Source organism: Neopsephotus bourkii, unplaced genomic scaffold (genome assembly GCF_033783945.1).
Source record: "Neopsephotus bourkii isolate Nb327-2 ecotype Australia unplaced genomic scaffold, CSIRO-AGI_Nbou_v1 NB_107, whole genome shotgun sequence".
Classification (NCBI taxonomy): Eukaryota; Metazoa; Chordata; class Aves; order Psittaciformes; family Psittacidae; genus Neopsephotus; species Neopsephotus bourkii.
The window spans coordinates 5687790-5710369 of NW_026900624.1; the positions used below are offsets into that span (position 1 = coordinate 5687790).

The following is a 22580-nucleotide window of genomic DNA, read 5'->3' on the forward strand; positions in this document are numbered from 1 at the left end:
TTCAAACTGAAAATTTCCTCCTAGCAAAAATGGAAATATTTGGATATTCTTTAACCTGAGAAGTACTCATTCAGAATGGACAAAATAATTCTTCATTCTCTTTATTCAAGCTGAGAGGAAGGCGTCACCTCAAGAAGCTCAATATAATTCCCTTCCTATCATTTTTCACATATGTTGTGGCTCCTAATTCTATGTGAGAACTATCATTTTATGGTTAAAGCATGGACCAGGAGATAATGAACTTGGACTCTGTTCTCAGCTGTGCTATATACTTTTCTTGTGACCCTAGGAAAATCATTTCATACCTTACTGTCTGGAGACTAAAGATGACTAATTTTAGTGGGGAATTTAAAGGCTTCATTAATGTGGACTAATCTTCCCTTAAGCATTTGTGAAGTACTTTGGGATCCTCAAACATAAATGGTTGCTGTTAAAGTCTTCTTATCCAAACAGGAAGCAAAGAACATAAATGTTGTTTAGGGATCTGGTCTTCTAGAAAGCAAGTCCACGCCTGCAAAAAGACCACACTGAAAAATCTCAGTAGAACATGCCTGGTAAGATTATTAACTTAATTTGCATATGAAGGAAGTTTGGAAATGTCAGGCAGCTATCCACAGAGCCTAAACTCAAATTTCAGATAGAGAAATACTTATGTGTTCAGTACTTACATGCAACGTGGAAAAAGAGAATAAAGCCTACAGGGAGAGTAACTGCTGATTACTTACTGTGTGCTGGCTGTATGTGTACTGTGATTCTTTGAGTAAATCTTCCTGCCCAAGACCCTCTTTTTCTAGATACTGGTGTACAGTGACATCCTGACACCAGTGATGGGGCTTGAATATTTTTTTCCCTCCTTCCCTTTCTTTTTCTCCTTTGCTGTCTCCTGTTTTCTTTCATTTCAGCAGTTCAGTAATGCTGAAATCAAGTTCCCTTCCCTTTTGTTTGTTTTTCCCTTGTCTATTGATCAATCATGTTGCTTTATTACAGACTCTGTAGTATTAACTACAGTATAAACAGAAGCTCTTAGCAGGAGAGCTAGTTGGGATTTCCCTGCCCTCTTACACAACTGAAGTTTCTGCAGCACCACTTTCTTGTTTGTTTTCAGGGATTAGTGGCAATATTCCACATACTGCTGACATAATGAGGCATAAGCTTCACTCAGAGAAGGCGAGGCACCACTGATTTTTAAAAGACCCTAGACTGCTGTGCTACTAAGGATGGGCATGGAAAGTTTGAAAGGCAGCAGACTTTCAGACCACTGACCACTCAGATCTGAGTGGCACTAAGATTGCTGATGGGTTTTTGCACAGCATGAACTGTTTCCATGAATACTGTGTCCTGCTCAAAGTTAAATTCAAAGTGTCTGCATGGAATATCTCATATGCATGTGTGTGTTGTCACTTTGTGTTAGTCAGAGGAACATGACATCATGTGATAGGAGAGAACACTACTTTGTACCATATAGCCTAATTCAAGGCTTTTCACGTGAAACGTTTGTTTTGTTTTGGTTTTAAGACATTTGCTTTTCTAACTGGTCTGTTTTAATTAGAGCTCAACCTGAACCACAAACGATAGATTTGAACTTTCCCAGAGTTCAGTGGTGTTCAGATCTGGCTTTTGGTTTGGCCCATCACAAAGACAGGGGTCAGCTTCAAAGTTCAGATCTGGAAATGGGCTGCTACAAAGCAAGGGGCTGAAAAGATAATTTAATGAGACCCATGTCTCACTTTAATGGTGGATTTGTAGTAGAGACACTTAATGAGTTTTTTAAACATACTTGTATGTAAGCAGCATCTCAAAGACTGTTGTTAATACTCATTTATCTATTTAAATACTCTTGTATTTATACTGCAGAAAGGGACTTTTTCCTTCTTTCCTGGTCACAAGGCCTGGATCCTGGTCTGAAGCTGAAGTACCTTAAAAACCTACATATTTTGCTTCTGATCTCTGTTTAAAACTCATCCTTCAGTTCTAGGTTATCATACTTAAAACCAGTGGAAGCTCTTTGTGGGCTAGAAATGTGATCTTTTTATCCTCATAACATTTAGTGTTTTCAGCTGCAAGGGCAGCTAACTCACAGAACTGGCATCTGCTCATTTGCCAAACTCTTGCAGGCATGGACCAGCTTTTTAGGTGAGCTTGCTTAGTACATGGCAAAACACAAGCTTAGCACAACACAAATAATAAATAACAACCACTGTTTTTATACTGGATAAGATAACTGGACTGGTATGGTTAGCTGGACAGGTTCAGATTAAACACTGATTCAGTATTTAATATGAACATAATTAAGTATCTTTCATGAATCCTAAGACTCATACAATTCTTCCTTGTTAACATGAATCTTGTCACTTCCCAAGTGCTGTGAGGACCAGAAACTCCAGAACTGAAAAAAAGACTTTGCTCTTGTGATGCTTCCAGACTCATTTTGCAAACCAGAGAGGTTTGGACCAGAATCTAAACTTTGTGTATTTATCCAAAACCCTGTGAGCTCTTTACTCTTTTAAATCTCTTTCATATGTGTGATTTTTGCCATGTCTTGTTCACTGGGTTTACAAACTCAGCTAGCAGACCCTACACTAAAAAGCATAGGCATCATTACTTGAACCTAGCTCTCCTCCCTGAAAGATTGTCAGGCAAGATAAATGTGTCAGAAATATGAATGCAACCACACAAGCAGTGTTGGAGCACTTGGAAAATATTTAAGCAAATTTGAAAGCAACTTTCATTCCAGCCCTTCCACAGGAACTTTCTTATTTGCTTTTCACAAAGTCTGAGCTTTGATGAGAGTGACTTATGGGGTTACTGCCCAGCTGTTAGCCCTGTGCCTGGAAGATGTGACCTCTGCAGTGGAATTAGCAGAACAGAACACAGGCTTATACTAAAGATCTACAAACTCAGCCTCTCTGGTGCAACCACCAAAGAAGGGCTAGTTTGGGTTGGATTGTATACTAAAGCCAATGAGGCACAGTCCTTCTGCTGCCATGAGAGATATCAAGAGGGTGATAACATCCTAAACAGCCACATCAAGACTCACCGCGTCTCACCTGCCAAACCCTACTTTGCCAAGAATGTGCCAGAGAAGCACATTAAAGCCCACACACCTAAAGGATGAGTGGTGAATCACCAGTGACAATGCTCATATTATAGAATTGCTTGTGAAATTTGACATGTTGAGTTGGTCCTCTAAGGTATCCTGCCAGGTATTAGAAAACACGCCAGGAACTTTTGTAAGTAACAGATTTGTAGGAAAACCATAATGAGCAACATTCAGAATTATCCTCCAGGAGACAATCCAATGGCAAATCCCAGCAAATGCAACAAGAACCTCTCTATGTTCCTGTGCAGAATTTTACAGAAAAGACAACATCCTGGTATATTATTTGATACAAATTATTTTTCCTGTTTTTTTTGTCAGGCTTGAGAAATATTCTTCTGTCTATGTTTACACAGTTTTGAAGAATATCTTAAGGCCACCTTGAAATGCAGAGTTACTGAACAAGATGAAAGCATAACAATTTCTGTGTCTGGAAAACACTCTCTCAGGCACACAGGAGCTGTTTATCCATGATCAGTAGTCACAAATGCTTTTCAGGGGCCCTAGTCTGGCTGTCATCATTTCTGAGTGGGCAGTACTTCCTCCATATTCATTGCTATTACCACAAAAGGGTGTGTAGATCAAGGTAATTCCAGATGTAATTTAATTCGTAGTTATTTGACATAACAGTCCTCTTGTATTGTTGTTGCAGTGAAAGCTACAATGTGAGGACAGTTATTTCTCTGGATTTAGATTGGAAATCTGACAAATGTTTAAATAAATATTTATTTTTTTGATCTTGTCTCGACCACATGGATGCCTAGTATATGAAGTTCAGTTAAATGAAAGATAATGCTGCTCTGCATAAACCTTATTTTACAAATGTCATGACTAAGCAGAATTAGTACCTTATTTTATATAAAAGGATTCTAATTCTGTACTTGATAGAATCAGGTTAAATGATACTCTGAAAAAAACCATAGAAAAATACACTAGAAGAATTATGTTTAGTAGAATATCTTTATCCTAATCAATGAAACCAAGAAAGTCATCTTCTGTCTTTTAATGTAATGAAATCTTTTTTCCCCAGTCAGAATATAAAACAGGATAATGGACTGATAGTGGAATGTTTTAAGGGTGGGATCTCCTTTTCTAAAACCACCATATACCCTCAGCAATTACACTTTGATGATTGCTGCCAGCACAGTTGGAAAGGCTCACTGTGCAGCAGAATCTGGCTTAACTCTCTGGTGGGATAAGTTTAGACTCTCCCTTTCTTTGCATTTTCTGCTCCCAGTTTTAGGGCTTCCCCACACAGTTTGATGGCTTCTGAAAGTCTTGCTTTTTTGGTATCTGATTCTCTCAGTGTTTGGAAAGTCTGGATTCCTATCCCAGCCACATGGAAAATACTAGGTGGAAGAGTATCTAAAAGACAGGCTTTAGAGCCAACATCCCTTTGCAGATTTAGCTCTTTTTCCCTAGCTCTTGCCCTATAGATGTAATTAATTTTGTATACTATAAAGATTGGCATCTAATCTGAAAACAATACACCTGCAAAATGTCTTGGCCTAGACTCGCTAGCCACTGTAGTTGCTTTCTATATTGCCAAAAGGGTATTTCTAGATTAATACATATATAAAAAAATATATATGAAATAATTGTGCTGGCTAACATAACAAGCAAGTATGAATAAAAAGACCATGCTGACAAATAGAAGAAGCCAGCTTTTAAGATCTTACTTAAAGTTGTACGTATTTTGCTAGTGGTCAAGAAACATCATCAGCTCCAAACTGGGACATGAAAACATTTAGCATCTCTCTGAAACAGAAGCAGATGCAACCTCAGCAAAACTTATGGCAATTAATTATTTTTTCAAATTAAAAGTAAAGATGTGGATCTAATGATATGCAGGTACGGTTTGTGAGTGCAGAATGTTAGGAGTGGACTCTAAATGCTGTGTACTTCTCTGGTAGGCATGGTGATCCTGAGCATTGCTGTATCCAAATCCCTTTACGATTCTGGCAGTAGATGACCAGTTCAATACTATGCTATAACAGAATGTGGAAGAGCAGAGCAGAGAGGTCGCAGTCCCATGAGGTGTTGGTTTTTTCTTTGAGTTCTCTCATCCCACCATGAGGCTGCAAGGACATCCTCCCTGAATTTGTTTCAGCTGTTGGCTGAGAAGTGTACAGCTAAATTCCTCTGTGGTCTTCCCATGAAGAGAATCCAACAAGAGGACAGTTTGTTCTCTTACAGGTCCTTTTGCCATATGCCTTAACCTCCTTGTGCCCCAGTGAAAGAGGGGAAATAGTGTCTTTCTTCTGTTGCCCTGTCTAGTTGAGAGATGCAGCTTCTTAAGACAAGGACTACCTCTTCCATAGACAGATTTATGTCTAACAGCAATTTCAGCTATGTATGATTTAGTACATTTGATTTAATCATTATGGCAAACTGGTACTGTCCCACTAGTAGGGTCTGTGCAATATATTGAAGTAACATTCATGATTTAGCTGAACTGCCTGAAGAAATTCTGAAACAAGAGCTGAAATTTCATCCGCAGCTTACACAGATACACACAGATACCCACCCACAGACACTTTGCCATGCCCAGGTATAGGAGCTTAGTGCTTATAACTACTCATAATTCAGTGAACTCTTTAAAAGGTGTTATTATTTAACATGTCTCTACAGCAAAGCACAGGTGTGTACAGTGATTTACAAAAGAATACAGACATGACCACTGCCCTCAGGGCTTTGTTATCTAGGTTAGAAGTGACATAAGATAATACAGGAAAAGATGACTTCATGCAAATGGCAGCACAGATTTACTTTGAAAGAGATATTTTTCAACGAAGTGTGTTTATGTCAGACCACTGAAATGATTGCAGTGAGCTAATTAAAATACTGACCCAGAATAAAGTCCTCTGAGAAGGTCTGATACTGCAAGGCAATATCTTCTTAATATTCAGAAGCATGGTAGTAGGGACAACAGAGTATTTGTGAAATTGGGCCCATAGCAAAGTCAAATATAATCACAAAATCACAGAATAATGTAGGCTGGAAAAATCCTCTATTGATCTTCAAGGAGAAAATTCATTCTGAACTGATTCATTCACTACATACAGGAAATTCTCAGTGACTAAAATGGTTTGGTAGCAATGGTAGCAACCTATTATGATCTTGCAAGCATATTTTCTCTTTCTTAAATCAGAGTAGTCAATGTTTCCGTTGCTGAGCACCACACCAGTATCTTAGAATATCTTTAAGAGGCCATATATTAGTGCAAAAACACTGTCAAGAGCAAACCTAAAAACAAAAAAGAAAAATATGTGCCCACATAGCTATAGATTCCCTTCCCTTTTTCTTAATTATTGCTTTTATTTCTCTCTGTGTAAGGCCCTTGAACAAAGAGATCATAATGTGCTGGCAAATCCTACATATAAGAGCTGTTACATTGAATAGATTGAGGCAGTTGAATTATTAGATTAGACTAGACTAGACTAGACAAGAACAGATAACAAAATCTGCTCCCTCGTAACCCCATTTAATTTAAGAATGTTAGCATGCTTTAGGACTTAGTTTCTCTGAGACATGTTCAGGAGGCTATGCTTTCCAACAAGGGGTGCAAAGAAACTTTAAAAACCCCAGCATGCTGCAAGATATCTCCAGCTGAGCTTTCACATATTATGATGTATCAAACCACTAGTCAGCACTGAAAAGAAAAAGCATCAAACATTCAGCAGGGAATCATTAAGTCCCACAATGGGACGTCAGTAGGTCCAGAAGAGAACACAGGCAGGAGACAATCTCTCTGCTTCAGCTATTGCTTCCCACACACTACTTTGATAGTATTAGTAGTAGCATTGTGAAAACACAGCCGGCTGTGACACTGCACAGGCTTTTTTCAACGGTACAGTGTATCTGGGAACTACCCCCTCATGTGTACTGTGTGTTTCTCAAGCCATGCTCTTGTGCATTCTTTAAATGAGTGCTTTGCACCATGTTCTGATTAAACCCTAACAAAAAGAAGCAGTGGTGCTTTTGGATCAAGACTTAATTTTCCCATTTTCTGTAAGAATGAAATACAGATTGTTTGTTAGGGCTGAGTTAGTAAAAAATATTGGCTACAACTAATACAGTTTTTTAGGGGAGAGACCAAAAAATTCATATTTCCTTGGGCACATCTAAATATCCTTTCAAAGATCACGGCTAACGCACTAACCTCACAGGAGCTGTCCCAGAAAACTTCACCAAGGGACATGCTGCCAAATGACAGTGAAAAACACAACAGAACTTTAGAACAGAAACGCTGACTATTGTTTACAGTTGCCAGGAGTTAACTGAATATGTTTAGGGGGTAATTAAGTAAAAAAACCCTGCAAATTGCTGGAAGCCTCGTTACAGACATCACTGTGGAAAGTACCACCGAGCCTTTAGAAAATAACCATGAAATTGGAAAAATGCTTGAAAAAATGTGAAAACAGAGGCGTAGTAAGTAGCTCTTTTTAATAGACATGCTTCCAAAAGTATATAAATAGTGACAGCAAGGAGCTGCAAAAGGCAAGTGTGAAATATATCTGGCTCACGCACAGCCCATTCTAAAATAAAATTTGACAAACTCACATGCGCAGCAGAAAACAATCCAGTTGACAGAGTGACTCCAGACTGATGGCCAAAATTCTGGCACCTCTAGCCATAAAAACTTAGTGGGATTCTAGAAATGAAAAATGCTGAATAAGAGAAAAGCCTGTAAATAAACTATTATGCCATAGTACTGCACATTCTTAGCTTTGAAATCAGCTCTCTGTCCCAACCATGTCTGACCAGAAATAGACATCATGAATACATATAGGAAGAAGCAGCTGAAATCACATGCAACTCCTGCTCTAGCTCTAGTCTGACTTAACAACACTATTTTAGCTAGACCATAGTAGAAAACAGGGTTTTAGGAAGGAAACTGGGAATGAACAAATATTATAAAGAGAACATTACTCAACCACCAGAAGACTCCAGCAGGTTTGACCAGAAAGTCCTACCACAGTAAGAGATATTCAATTTGCACCACATTCATCACTCAGAAGTACATCTGAGCACAGGTGCTACAAGAATGACCTTACAACCTTGGGTAGCTATATAGCTATGTGGTCATATATAGCTATATGACCACAGGCTACAGAGTAAACAATCATTCAGTCAGTACTTTGTCAGAAGAAAAAAGCTGGTCCACTTCTCAGTGGAGTGGACTCCTGAGGAAAGCATAAACCAAGAACAGTGTCAAGAAAGCCAAACATTTCTTGCATGAGCATTCACTATAAAGGTCAATGGTTAACTGATGGTTATGGAGGAATATCATAAACAGAGGAATATCACCTCAGCATTAGACAGAAGGAAATATTTGTCCAGGCTGAATGCTTTCCAGTTAGCTGCCTTCTCTCTGGATGTTTAATGAAGCCATTTTAGAGCTGTTTGTCCTCAGAGTTGCTAGTGCTGAAAACGTATGGAGAACCCTAATTAAGAAGAATGAAAAGACAAATGTACTGTCTCTTTCTAAAAGAAAAAAGGAAAGGAATTATAGGACCAATCAATTTAACTTCAGTAAATGAAAAAATATGGGAACAAAACCCCATTTGTAAGCTCATAACTGAGAACAAGGAGATGAGTAATAGTCAACAAGGATCTGTCAAGAACAAATCGTGTTAAACCAATCTAATTTCCTTCTTTTGCCACCCAGGGCCTCAGAGGCAGAAAAGCAGCAGTTTATACCATATATCTTGGACTTAAGTGAAGCTTTTGACACTGCTTTATATGACATTCTCATAAGAAAACTAAGAAAATGCCAAATGGGTACATACCATCTGGAAATCATAATTGAAGGGTATTTATCAAAATAAAAGGATGTGCTAACTATGTTTCCTTCTGATATCTTGGAACTGGTACCAGTCAGTATTATACTTTTCACTTGACCAAGGAAATAAGTGGTACCCATCGAATTTACGAATGATATCCAGCTGGGGATGACTGCAAGGAAATTGGAGGAAGTTTGGGTCAAATTTGAAAATTATCATGGAGAAATGGTCTGGAAAAGAAGAAAAAAGACAAAAAGAAAGAGAAGGCGGATCAGAAAGACAAATACAAAGATCTGTACATGGGAATAATCAGTTACACAAATGCAAAATGGGAAACATCTGGTGTGATAGCAGCTGCACAGAAGACTACTGCAAACTGAGTAAGAGTCAAAAGTGTCCTGCTGCTGTGAAAACACCATGCTGGCATGAGTAAACGGGAGTGTAGCATGTGAGACATATGAAGTGCTCCTTCTGCTCTAACTCCGAGCATGGAAGACCTCAGCTGGAGCACCCTGTCACATCTTCGGCACTGCACTGCAAGGCACAGGCCAGCCAGCTGGGAAAGTAGAAGGAATGATCAGAGCACTTGAAAGTGCTCTGCAAGGACTGACGATGGAACACATCTAGGAACTGGTGGAAGTCTTTAAATATTTAAAGCCTACTGCTAGAAGAAAAGAGTAAACAGTTCTTAGCATCTGTAGAGAAAGAGTCAATGGGTTTGCATTTCAGCTTCATATTAGTAAAACATGTAATAAGGGTCCTGAAGCACTGGAATAGACTGTGGAACCTCTGCTACTGAAGATCTTTAAAAACAGGATAAATAAAAAGCTATTGTGAAGAACGTCTGTGTTGTTAGCCTACATTAGGGTTGAGGGTCAGACTAGAAACCCTCTCGAGGTTCCTGTCAGCCCTGCATTTCTGTGTCTTTTTTTCTGCTTGTACAAATTGATTTCAGTGGTCTATAGCCATGATATGCAGCAGTGGGTATAGTAAAATAGAGGCATAGAAAAATTAAACCAATCCCTGCTTTTAGATTATAAACCAAGAAGCCTAAAATCAATTACACTGAAAATGCAAATAGAGAAAGGATCTGCGTCAGACAGTAAGAAAACTCTCACTGACTACTATTGCTCTTGGATCAAACCCAAAGAGAAGAGCTTGTAATATTTTCCTTGAGAATTGCTAATGAATGTGTTGAATAAAATACAAAATTACAAAGGAACTAAACTTGTCCGTAAGTCTTCATCCAAACCTACTTAGGGTGCTGTTGTTTGAGTTTTAGTTTACTCATCTAGATGCATCTGTTGTCTTTTGCCCATAAAAAATGACCCAGTGTGTCCTCAACTTTCACTTACAAAAGAAGGCTTGCTGAAAAGGATAGGTTTGGCAAAAAAATCAAAATTCTGCCTGTAATATCTTCATTTCTTCTTACCACTGACCTATATTGTACTGTGTCATATAATCAATCTGGTGTCTTGTGTAATTTGTTTTATTTAACAGCAGTGGACTGTCTTTTTTTTTCTGTCATTGTTAATCCAAGATTTAGCAAATTACTGTCTAAACAGAAATAACAGCTAAACAGCTGCAGACATAAGGCATTTCAGAATGATGTGTGGAATAGCAATATTCTCATATAGTTACTCAGAAAAATAGATGCCTTGCTAATACCTATGAAAGAGATAAATTTTAACTCTGTACTTACAGCTGAATGATCAAAATATATATTTAACAAATATGATTCTCTGCTTGTTGTGGTTACATGTTGAAAATACACTGCTGCATATATGTATGTTCATGTACAGTAAACTACAGCAATTATGGAACATGTAATAATTTCCACAGCAGACCATACTAAATTTAGTGCTAACTTAGCAGTCTAAAACGTAGTCTGAGATGACATTTAAATTAGGGGCAAAATACAGGCTGCTCCATGACTCCAACAATGGATAAATAAGCTCCTCTCACCCTATCTGCCAGAAATCACTCGTTAAGGAAGCAATGATCGAGTACCTGTCTCTTTGAGCAGCAATTGCCTGCATTGCTGGATATTAGAGCACTTTTAAAATAGAGCCCTAAGTTACAATGCAAATGAACTGGCAGACCACAGGCAAGACTTTTCTTATGGCCTAGCAGATTGCAGGACCTTGACCAAAGACAAAAGCCTTCATTTTAATTATCACTGGTGGTCATCTCCTATAAGATTTATTAGATCAGCCAGTTATCAGATCAGACAGAGTAATATTCATGTTACTCATGAAAACATTCATTCTATGTTTTGTGAATTAAGACAGAACTGTCGTCTTTGACACCAAAGCAGATACTCTTCACAGTGAAAAGGGTGAATCTAGGGGTTTCAATAAAAACCTAACCAGTTCTTTTCCCCTCAAAGTAAAGCCTTGGCAGAATTATTCTGGTCTATGTGACAGAAAACTTTAAGAAATCAAACAAGAATTTTTCATCTGAGGCACAGATGATGGGCATATACAGTGCCAAATAACAAGATGCCAAGGATGCTCAGTGGAAAAAGACAATTCTAACTTCAAAGTTGGGTCAAAACCCAAATTTGCTGTTATTTATAATATATATATATTTCTTCATTTCATGAACATTTATAGAAAGACTTGTCTCTGTTTCGTTGCAGAACAAGAATATTTTTGAAATCTCAGAAAATTCCATAAAATGAGATTATTGTTCTTCATTCAGGTATCACAGTAATCATTACTTAAATATTTTTAGATGCCTAACAAAGACTTGCTTAGAACTGATTCCAAGTGATGACATGCTAATGGAAAGCTTTGTGTACAGCAGACACATTATTTGAGCACAGAGGTTCCACTCCCTCCCTCCCTCCTTCAGTGTTTTCTGATAGGCTCTACTGATCCCACGACTTTAGAGAACTGCTGAGGTAATGGTTACACTGAAGTTCAAGGGAAGTTTTGGAACATCCTTTAGTTAAAAAACCTAAAGCAACCCCCCCCTTAATACTTAGCAGGACAACTTAGCTTGCAAAAAGAATCTGATTTTCAGCCAGTTCCTATTTCTGAGCCCTACTTATTTTAGAGCTGCATTGAAACAGAATAATCTCTTGAGTCAATATGGTTTCCATTTGATATTATCCCATGAGTTGAGATAATTTCATCACTACTATAGCTCTCTAGTGGGTGAAAGAAAGATGTTTTCCTCTATTCCTGAAGGTAATCAGGGGTATAATGGGAACAAGGGGGGGAGGGGGGGGGGCAAAAGGAAGATAAAGACAGGATGTTCTTTGGTTTTACAAAACTCATCAAGGCAAGCACAGTGTGAAAACTCATTGACAGGTCACAGATACAGTGGGATGATAAAACGGCTTACCTTCTACTGTGGATACATGTGGAATATATTGAGCTGAAACATAAAATGTAACCAACCACTCTCTGGCTAATCTCTGAGTAAATCTACAGAACTGTAGGTCACAGCTGCTACGTTTCCTGACAGGAATATATTTCTGCTTGTTTATAAGCCATTCTACATGTGTTTCAAAGGTGTCTGAACAAAAATTTTCCTGGGTCTGATTTTGCATTCTCGTTTACCCTCATCCTGAAGAAAAGGAAACATATCAGTATGTATAGTTTCTATTACATCTCCTATTTCTGATATTTTGATTTATAGATGAAGAATAGATTAAAAATCAAACCAAACCAAAAAACAAGATGAAGAAAGAAACCCTTCAAGACAACAGGATATACATGTTAAAACATGGGTCCTAGATTTGACTTCAGTTGCTGGGTAAAGAGGAGTCAATATCGATATATGTTTTTAGAGAGCACACTAGAAACTAGAACAGTGGTTCCCAAACTTTTTTGGATTGCTCTCAAGCCTCAGAATTTCTCGTGGACCACCAGACATCATTATCATCAAACTTTTAATTGAAAACACTATTAAAAACAGTGTTTAATATGGCTCTGTGGATTAGCTGTGAACCCTTCACCGTGGCCTCCTGGACCACCAGTGTTCTGCGGACCACGATTTGGGAACCACTGAACCAGACTACACACATCGTACACCCCAACAAAACACTTCTGTGTCTGAAAGCAAAGTCAGTCCTTCTATTGCGTGATGTGCTTAAATAATACACAAGTCAGTTTAACTTTCTTGGTACCTGAAGAACACAGCACCCTTTTGTTTTTCTCTTACCTTAAGTTTAGGTTTTTATTGCTTTGGAGAAACAAGTATATGGTGCCAAAAAACAGTTTATGATTGTTTCTTGTAGGATCGTTCTCATATCCGGCAGGGGTGTAACCTTTCAGGAAGCTATCTATGAAAATAAGAAATATAAACCATAAATATATATATATGAAAAGAATATAAACCCCCAACACTGTGCACTGGTCATTCCAGAATAGTTATGATATCTGTGAATCTTAAAATAAAAAATTAGAAATAGCTTTTGAGTTGTTTTGGTTTATGCTTTTTTTTCCCTCCTCTTGAAAATTTGTTCTTTATTTTCCTTCCCAGATCCATTAATGATGTTAAAGCTCTGTGTGTGGTCATTAAGGCATTTCAGCAATTTTCTCAAATTCTTTACAGTTATTCTTTGGCTCCAGTATTACAAGATTGTCTGTTTATCACCAGATAAACACACAGAGGAAAATGATGATAGCACTGAGAAGGGAACTTGTAGTGAAATGGTATAAATAGGAACAGCAAAACACCAAAGGCCATGATCCAGCCCTGTGTTAAGTCAGTGACAGAGTGTAGTCTCACATGAGGGCAGGAGTGGACTACAGCATCCCTTTCAATTGCTCAGCCTCTGTATCTCCTTGCTTTTGTGCACCCCGCAGGCAACTCGGTCAACCAGTGTCTAGTAAAGAAAGGGGGCTTATTTACCTTCCTTCATATGCTCAGTATCAACCACTATAAAATGGAATTGGGAATGAGTGAGGAAACTTGACAAGTAGTGGATTATAGCGAAAAAAAAAAAAAAAAAAGAAAAAAATCCCTAAAAAGACTAATTTTTTTTTTTTCTAAGACTGTGCTTTCGTGAGAGTATCTCACTTGCTTTGGACAGGAGATAAAGCTGCCACAGGACTTCCATAATTCTTGCATGTTCGATAGCCAAGGTAATGCAGAGGTTTGAGTTAGAGTGGGAGTGGAGAAGGGTCATTACAGCAAAACTAATATGCAAGAGAAGTCAGCAAGGGAAAACAGTAGCCTCTACTGTAGCTTGAAAGAAAACAAAACCTACCCAGCTGTTTTCTTTATAGGCATCTTTTGCAATAATTTTCATACAGCATCATTAATGGATGTTACTGGAGGATTTATAAAGGCGGATTAATAATCTTTCCCTCTGTCCAAGCCCTCTTGCACATTTGAAAGGGTCTGGTCTTTTTTAATGTTGTCTGACTGCTTTTCTTTTTCCATGCAGTGCAAACAGTTAGAGGTACCTCCTGCTTTCCAGTGAGCATTGCCACCAGTGACTCACTTATTATGCATGTGAAATACTTAAGGTTCAGTTTGCAAACCTGACTAGACAGTGTAAAAACAAATCATGTTGCTCCACCTCACCACTGTCCAGACTCATTGCCAAATTCCCCTCTGGCAAAGGGGGTTAGGTGGGACCATCAGGTGGCTTGTGCTTGCCTGTGGTAATATGCCCCAGTTGCACCAAGCATTTTAAATATGTATGCAATTCAGTAAGAATGAAAAATACGCACTTAGTAGTAATGCCCTCTTCACATTACTGCCTGACACCATTGCTGTAGATAATGTGTGTATTGTTTTTTAGTAAGTGCGTGCTGCTTTTCTGCCAACCCATCAGCTTTTGGCTTCTCTCCACAGGAAGCAGGGAAGCTGCGTTCACCTATGCCATTACTGCTGCTGGCGTTGCACATGCTGTCACGGCCGCCTGCAGCCAGGGCAACCTCAGCAATTGTGGCTGTGACCGAGAGAAACAGGGCTACTACAACCAAGAGGAGGGCTGGAAGTGGGGAGGCTGCTCTGCGGATATCAGATATGGCATTGAGTTCTCCCGGAGGTTTGTTGATGCCCGAGAAATCAAAAAGAATGCACGGAGGCTGATGAACTTGCACAACAATGAGGCTGGAAGAAAGGTATTCCAGAAAGGAGAAGGGATGGGGAAACATGTGCTGGAGGATGGGGGGAGGCTGGCTTGGTGGCAGGAGGCAATCCCTCAGAACTTACCCCTCTCTCTGCTGTTATCCCACACCCACATCAAGTTACCTGACGGCATCTAATGTTTACATTCTGTTGCTGTTTTTTTTATTCCAAGCTGGCCATGTATTATAGATGCTGTCCTAAATGATTCTGCTTCCTAAGCCTTCTTTCCAGTCCCACCCATAACAGAGAGTGCTTTGCTGGAGCTGTTTGGCATAATGATAAAACTTTGCTTTTCATCTCGTTTGCAAAAACCTAGCAAGAGAGTGCCAGGGCTTGTGATGTGACAGGACTGTGCCTGCATTGCTGAACTCCCACAGCACTTGAAGCTATTTATTCCATTCAAAACAAAACACTTCTTTGACCACAGCTCTAAAGAAATACACACTTCATAACAAATGCACAACTGTCAAGTTTCTCACTGGCAAGCTACAAATGTCTGCGTAAGTGTCCCTTTGGAAGAAAAAACAGTTCTGTATCTGCAACCATAACTGAGGTGCTTGCAGCGGAAACAATAAACATTGTGGAGCTATGCTGATTTATGTCCATTGGATAACAATCCCCAAAGCTTCCCCTTTAAAAAGTATAGCAAATATTTCTGCCTAATATATACCTACCTCACGAGAGATTTTACTATACCTTTCAAAGTATTTCCCCCCCCCGGTAAATAAATGCTGCTTCTACCCTCCAGTGTTGTAGAAGACTCCCACATACCACTCCTTCACACCTAGCCCCCAAAGTTGGACTGAATTTTTCTTCTCTAAAACAGTGTGTGCTTTCAGTCCTACACTGAGCACTAGCCACTGAGGTGGGCAGAGATGCCTGAAATGGTACAATTCATGGTTGAACTGGTTGAAGTAGTACAAGTATCTTACTGCCTGTATTTTAACACTCAGTCCATGCAACAAAACCTCCTGAGGGGTTCAGTTGGCTCTGCACTGAAACTGAAGGTGATGTATGGACAATTATTCATTGGGATGAAGGTACTACATAAACACAACATGATGAAAGAGACCAGTTATGGGGCATAATCTCAAGTGTAGAGACAGGATTAACACTTGAATGATGGTTGATACCAAGGTCTTCAGACAGCTGACTGAAGAGCCAGACAGAAAAACATCCTTAAGAGAGGCACAATCTTTTTTTTCCAAAGCTTGCTACCACAGGTGTAGTTGGTTGGAAGCAACCAACTTGCTACCACAGTTGGTTGGAAGACCAGAAGCTTGGAAGACCAGCTCCAGGTCTGGCCACTTCTCTTAGCCTAAGTGTTTCACCTCAGCATCATGAATTGTGTTTGGATGCAAAAGAAGATGGAAGCCACATGTTAAACTTGCAAGGCAGCATTTATTACTGCCAGATGCATTATTAATCCTGCTTAAACTTCTGTAGTGGGCATTGTGCCACCCCCACAGAGATGCTGGTGCATATGTCATAGTTGTAATAGGTTACAGTTAAGATGTGAAAGAGGGACAAAAGAGCAAAAGTGCATACACAGATGGAGAACAGTGAAGTCCGTTGCCCAAGGACAGAAGGCAGCTCTCTATGAGCCAGATACTGATCCTAGGTCCCTCCGTTCTAAATATAGCCCAGTAACCACTAGACCACATTGCTGATTCTTATTAAAGAAATTATATTTTTACTTTTCATCAGAATTTCATAAGCAGGGGGACATAAGCAAACCAAAGAAGTGTCTGCTTTTACAGATATTTCTTGTAGCAGCATTAATGCAAATGCATTTCTTTCAACATTTCCAAAAACTTTTTTTTTGACAAGTGCTCTTACAAAACCAAATGATAACACTCTCTTTCATGTTTTTGAGACAGGAGTAAAGAGGTTTGTAAATACTGGCAATATAGGTGGGGGTTTTCCCAATACATTTTTTTTATAGATACCATTAAGGAATTTACCCACTTTTTTTTCGTCGGCATTTTTCAGTAGTTATTTGTCTTGACTATAATCATTGATGCATCCGGTCACTTTCAAAAGCTAAGGATGACTGAAAGAATTTTGTGTAGCTTTTTGTTTTTAAGCACAATCCATCGAATACCAAGGAATGTGCTCACATAAAAGATGGTTTGGGGGTCATGTTTGGAAATAATGTTGGTGTTATGACATACATTCCCATGAAATGAATACGCAAAGTTGTACTGTATATAATACTTAGTGATTTTGGTTCATCTGAGATCATCTGCTATTTGTATAAATAAGACATTCTGAATTTGAAAATGACTGAAAATTAAGGTTAGAACAGAACTCTGGAAGTTAGGATATGTTTTCTCTGTTTCAGAGTTGGACCTTTGCAAAAGCAGCCACAGAGTTTTATGCAATTTCACTGTGAACTCACATGTCCCTCCCAAGAATCCAGGCAAACTTGAAATCTGACCTATGCCCACCTAAATTTGACAGTTTTGAGGGTCCAGGACAAGCATGGTTTGGATTGTGAGCCTGATGCAAAATCTGAAACTAGGAGATTTGCTTGTGTGTGATTGTCATTCTGACACTCAAGTCAGAAATAACTGCGGTTATGTCTGGAGACTTTCTGAATCTCAATACTAAACCTCCATTTTTCTTCCCTTTCCCTTCCAAAAATCCTAAAACACAGCCAGGAAAAGCTTGTACCTCCCTGAGTAAGACTGTAAGTACCATGCTGCTGACCTGCATGCAACTTCTTTTAAAATTTGGAAACAGTTTGGAACCAAGCTTCTGGTTCATAACTGCTATTATTAATGGTAAAAGTAAGGATATTTTTCTCTTGTTATGGTTAAGAATAAAAAATAAGAAGGAAACCATAAGCAACTCAAAATTATTATTTATTTTTTTTTCCATCTTTGTTGCTTCAGAAGTTCTCAACTAATCTTTTCAACATTAAGGCAGGAATGCCAGGACAGTAAAGGAAATATATGCATTTTTTAGCTTCCTAAAGAGATTTCACAGCACTTGAACTACTAAAAAAGAATTACATTTATATCTGTAATGTTAAGGCTCACGGTTCTTATTCAGTCTTACCAAATTGGCTTTTTGATTTAGGGTAAGAACAACAGTAGTTAGCCCATAAATATGCTATCTTTATAATAGCTTTTTCTCTAAATCCCAGAACCTCCTAAGACAAAAACATGAGGAAAAAAGGATACAAAGAACTCCCAAACCCACTTACAGTTATTTTCAGCTAGCTCTGAAGTCAGTGGAAAGCCCTTGATGACCTCACTAGATCTCTACCAGGTGGCCAGAAAATCATTGCTAGGATCATTATCCATGATTCTGGCCACCAGTTTTGCTCCCAGAGCAAAACCTGGTGCATGTGCACCTCTTATGCCATTGCATGGACTTTTGCATGTGCCAGCACAGGAATCTTGCCCACCCTCAATATCCCCCAGCACTTGTCCCAAACATGCCTGGGAGTCAGAGGCATTTGTAACTATAGCAGTGACTATAATGTTTTGCTCTCATATGAATTATTTTAAAAGCTGGCCTGCTGGTACTTCACTGTTGTTAAAAATAGAGTTCTGAGGAATTTGTCTTTGAGGAAAAAAAAGCATACTGAATAAATAATTGCACAAACCTTGCAAACATATGAGGGGGCAAATAGTTCTGGGGGGCCTTTAACTTGATTCTCTGGCTGAGATTCTCAGCACAACACTGATAAAGTACCTTCCTGGAAAAAAAGACAATATTTAGGCTTTTCAGGGAATTTCTGATGACTGTGGAAAGAATGGATCTTTTAATTGCTTTGCATTGCATCCCCTAATGGCTCTGTATTGCATTTCTATAAATTGTTTCAGCTAATGGCAAGTTTGTGAAGTTCGTAATGAATTTGTAATGAATAGCACCAGTAACAAAATAATAAACTTGCCCTTGGTGCCATTTGGAAGAAATTAATGCTTAGTGATTCCTGGTGACATGCGATGCTACTGATGGAAGATTTATGGTTTGTGGCAAAACAGCGCCATGCTGTGTAAAAGACCAAAGCAGCTGACTTCACCACCAGTTTTTAAATGTCCACTACGATTCAGGATGGAAAGTAAAAGTGTGGTAAATGAAAACAAGCCCCCAAAGGGAGACTAGTGTAAGTCTAATGCAAATGTGACTGAAAGAATGGCATGCTGCAAATCTGAATGTTTACAGAGAGACCTGTGGGCAAAACTTTGATAGAGTAATGAAAAATTAAATACCAACAAAACCAAGTAAGCTTTGATGCTGTTTTATGAGACAGCTTTCCACCATGTATTTTTAGAAACAAGCATCTTTATTCTGGGATAAATGAACTTAGAAAGAGTAACATCTGGGAATGCACACCATTAATCTTAACTTTTTGTTGAAAGCTTCAAAACAATGACCAGCTGTCATGGGGAATCTCAATTATAAATAAGGGGTTTTCTGTTTGTTTGTTTGTTTCTAAGAGGGCAGCTAAAAGAACAAGCTGACAAATTGGTAGCAGATCACAGCTTTTACCAAAAAGAAAAAAAAGAAATGTTTCTAACAGATTATCAATCAATTATGCTCTTATGATAGACAATGACTGCGGTTATGCAGAGAAAAATCTGGCCTATTTCTTTCCCTTTCAGAAACACACCCATTACACTGACTGCCAGCAATTCAGACTGGTATCATCCCAATATTTATTTCTTTGTAATGTTGATGGGTTTTTCTTGTTTTTTTGGAATGCCTGGAAGATGATATTTTATTTTACATTTGAAACAATTAAGAGTGTAGGGACAAAAAAAAAAAAAAAAAAAAGAAAATATTCAGAGTCTCTTTGGAAGAGATTATTCAGTTATTTGGGACAACATTTCCATCTAAGCCATGGCTTCTTCTCACAGTTCCTGGTGCCGCAGGACTGTGGTACTGGGAAGGGTTTTTTTGCTGACATGTTTTGGCTGTAGGGCAGGTAATGAGGTGACCTGTTGGTCACTGTTCATTAAACATATATATATATATATACACACCCACACCCACATGCATATATGTAGAGTGTGTGTATATATATATATTTATGCATATTTTACATATTTATACATGCATTGTCTGTGCATAAAATATATAAGAAAGTGTTGGCTCATTTCACTCCCCATAAAATATTTAAATTAATAAAGTCACTTCTGCAAGATGCACAGCATGACCTAATACATTGCAGCCTGGCCTCACTGTCACCCAACAGGTCACAAAGATTGAAAGCGATGTTCATGAAAAGACTGGATAAAATGCTCAAATTCACTGTGGAGGCTGAATCCCAGTTTCAAAAGTAAAAGCCAGCTAAGTTTATGCTCCTAGAAGTCTAAAATATTCTTAAAAATGTGACTTTGTTTCCTAAGTCATTTCAGTGATTTAAAGAATGTGACTTTCCAGGTTTCACAGGCCTAAGTCCATCATTCGCTGAAAGTTTCTTTCTCTGAAAGACAGAAACTAATTCACTGCACATCCCTTGTGAGAGCACTCATGAAAGAAAAGCTTTTGATAGTTCTACTTCATAGCATACTTTCCACTTTCCCACTTAAATTGATTTGCAGACAGATATAAATCCAATTTCAAAAAGTTTGGTGTTACAGCTTGGGTGGGTTAGATGGATAGCTAATGCTTATCCATATGTCCTGAACATGCAAGCTTTGGCTCAAAATCTCATGAGGATAGTTCTCTTGCTTCCAGTTGGGCTGGATTTACTAGCTTATTTTTTTCTTCCAGAAACACACCCTTAACACTGACTGCCAGAAGCTACATCTGGTACTATCCTACTTTTTTAACATTTTGCTTTAAAATTAGAGGAGGGGAATAGCCGAATATTTTAGGACTTGCTAAATGGTTTTATTCTAAAAATGCACATGCCCATGCATACAATGCAATGTGTGCAAGACACATATCATCCACCTAGTAAAAAAATCACTGCACCCTTGCAAACCTGACATCTTTATAAAGGCTGACAGAATAAAACCATCAATGAAATACTTTTAACCCTTTAAGATGATATTTAAACTTTTACCTTCAAGTTTCACAGCAAATTCCCCAGAAAAGACAGTGAAATACTGCAGTCACACTTGTTTTGGGGGTGAAGTGAAGACTGCTTCTCAAGATTTTTGGGTTCTTTGCGATTCACTGCAAAAATATAATTCAGAAAGTTTTAACCAATTGCAGTAGATTATTGGTCAAATTTAGCAGCTATTTTATCTTCTTCTGGAAGATAGGCAGAGGAAAGAGGCACAGATGAGTTAGGCTCTATAGCCCATCTTCATACTAATAAGGAATTTCATCTCAGAAGGATGATTTTATTGCAAGCTGAGAGGAGAACTTAGGTAGAGAGCAGTGGGCATTCTTCAGTTTGTTTTATTTTAATGCATTTAAAGTGTATATTATGGGAAAGAGCGCCTTACTTAGGGAGGCAGGTGAAGGGCAGGAGGAGGTGAACTGATTCCTCTTGTGGCTCAGGGGGTCCACAGCCCTGCTGAGCTCTGGTCAGCGTCAGGAAAAAAAAAATCTCATGCTGTGGATGGATACTGACCTGCTGCAAAGCAGAGGCTCCCTGCTCCCATAAAACTAAATAAAAAACAGGGATGTGAAAAGAGGCTCAGAAAACAGTAACTCAGTTTCTCATCTCCCATCCCACAAAGTATAAATACTGTTTTGATGCTTGATGGAACAACCTCACAGAGGAGCAGAAAGAAAAATATGTCAGCTGAAGCACCCATTTCCTGCTGGCTGCATGTTTTCTCTTTACGGGGCTGGGCACAGCACAAAGAGTCATGGCATGAACTGCTCAATTTTGGGCTCTGTGAGCTGCTATTAATGAAGAATATTTTCAGGACATTTGTATTGGAGTGGCATTGCACCCTGCTAATGTTAGTTATACCCCTGGCTATCGGAGTTAAAAAAACAAACCCAAAAAACCCAACTTTGTTTCCCAAATTGGTCCATGAGCTCAGCATTTTGTCAGCAGTCGTGGACCCTAGTCTGCACTGAGATTAAGGTTACCCAGTGCCTACACATCATCATCGGCAAGCCATCAGCTCTCATGGCTGCAACTGCATGAGTATCTAAGGGGTGGTGACATCCTGTGACCAGGATCCATCTCTTTTGTTATTGTTATTACCCAAAACAAAAATTGATCACTTACATATTTGATGGAGGGAAAATGAAGTTTTCTATTTCTTTTTGATGCTGCAGTCAAAAAGTAATATGGATTTTGTTACATTCAACATCTGGTCCAAAACTGTGCATTTCCACTAAGGAAAACACAAACCAGAAAAGGCAAGCCAAAACACACACACACAAAATGTTACTATTGTTTCTGCATATTTTATCCAGATAGGATTTTTAATATGTACAGAAACTGTATCTGATGTTATGCAGTTGGGTCTAGATATGGAACTTGAAAGGATGAATTTCTTTTCATGAGTATCGTTTTGTTTTATTTCAGCCTTTGCTAGTCTTTTTCTACTTAACTGGCAGTGGACAACCCTCAAATTGCATTTTCAGTGTATGATTTATATAGGTATAAAAATATGTGGGATAAGAAAGCTTTAACATTATATTTCACAATTCATTGAACAAAGTAGCAG

The 22580-nt window shown here is 38.6% G+C and overlaps 1 protein-coding gene across 5 annotated transcripts in view; it reads left to right on the forward strand.

Moving 5' to 3' along the window:
• WNT7B (Wnt family member 7B) overlaps positions 1-22580 on the forward strand; it is a 97628-nt gene that overhangs the window by 68273 nt on the left and 6775 nt on the right. For all 5 annotated transcript variants that reach the window (XM_061358419.1, XM_061358410.1, XM_061358434.1 and 2 more), the window contains exon 3: positions 14701-14972. In XM_061358419.1, coding sequence (XP_061214403.1) covers positions 14701-14972 — 272 coding nt within the window. The remainder of the gene's footprint in view (positions 1-14700; positions 14973-22580) is intronic.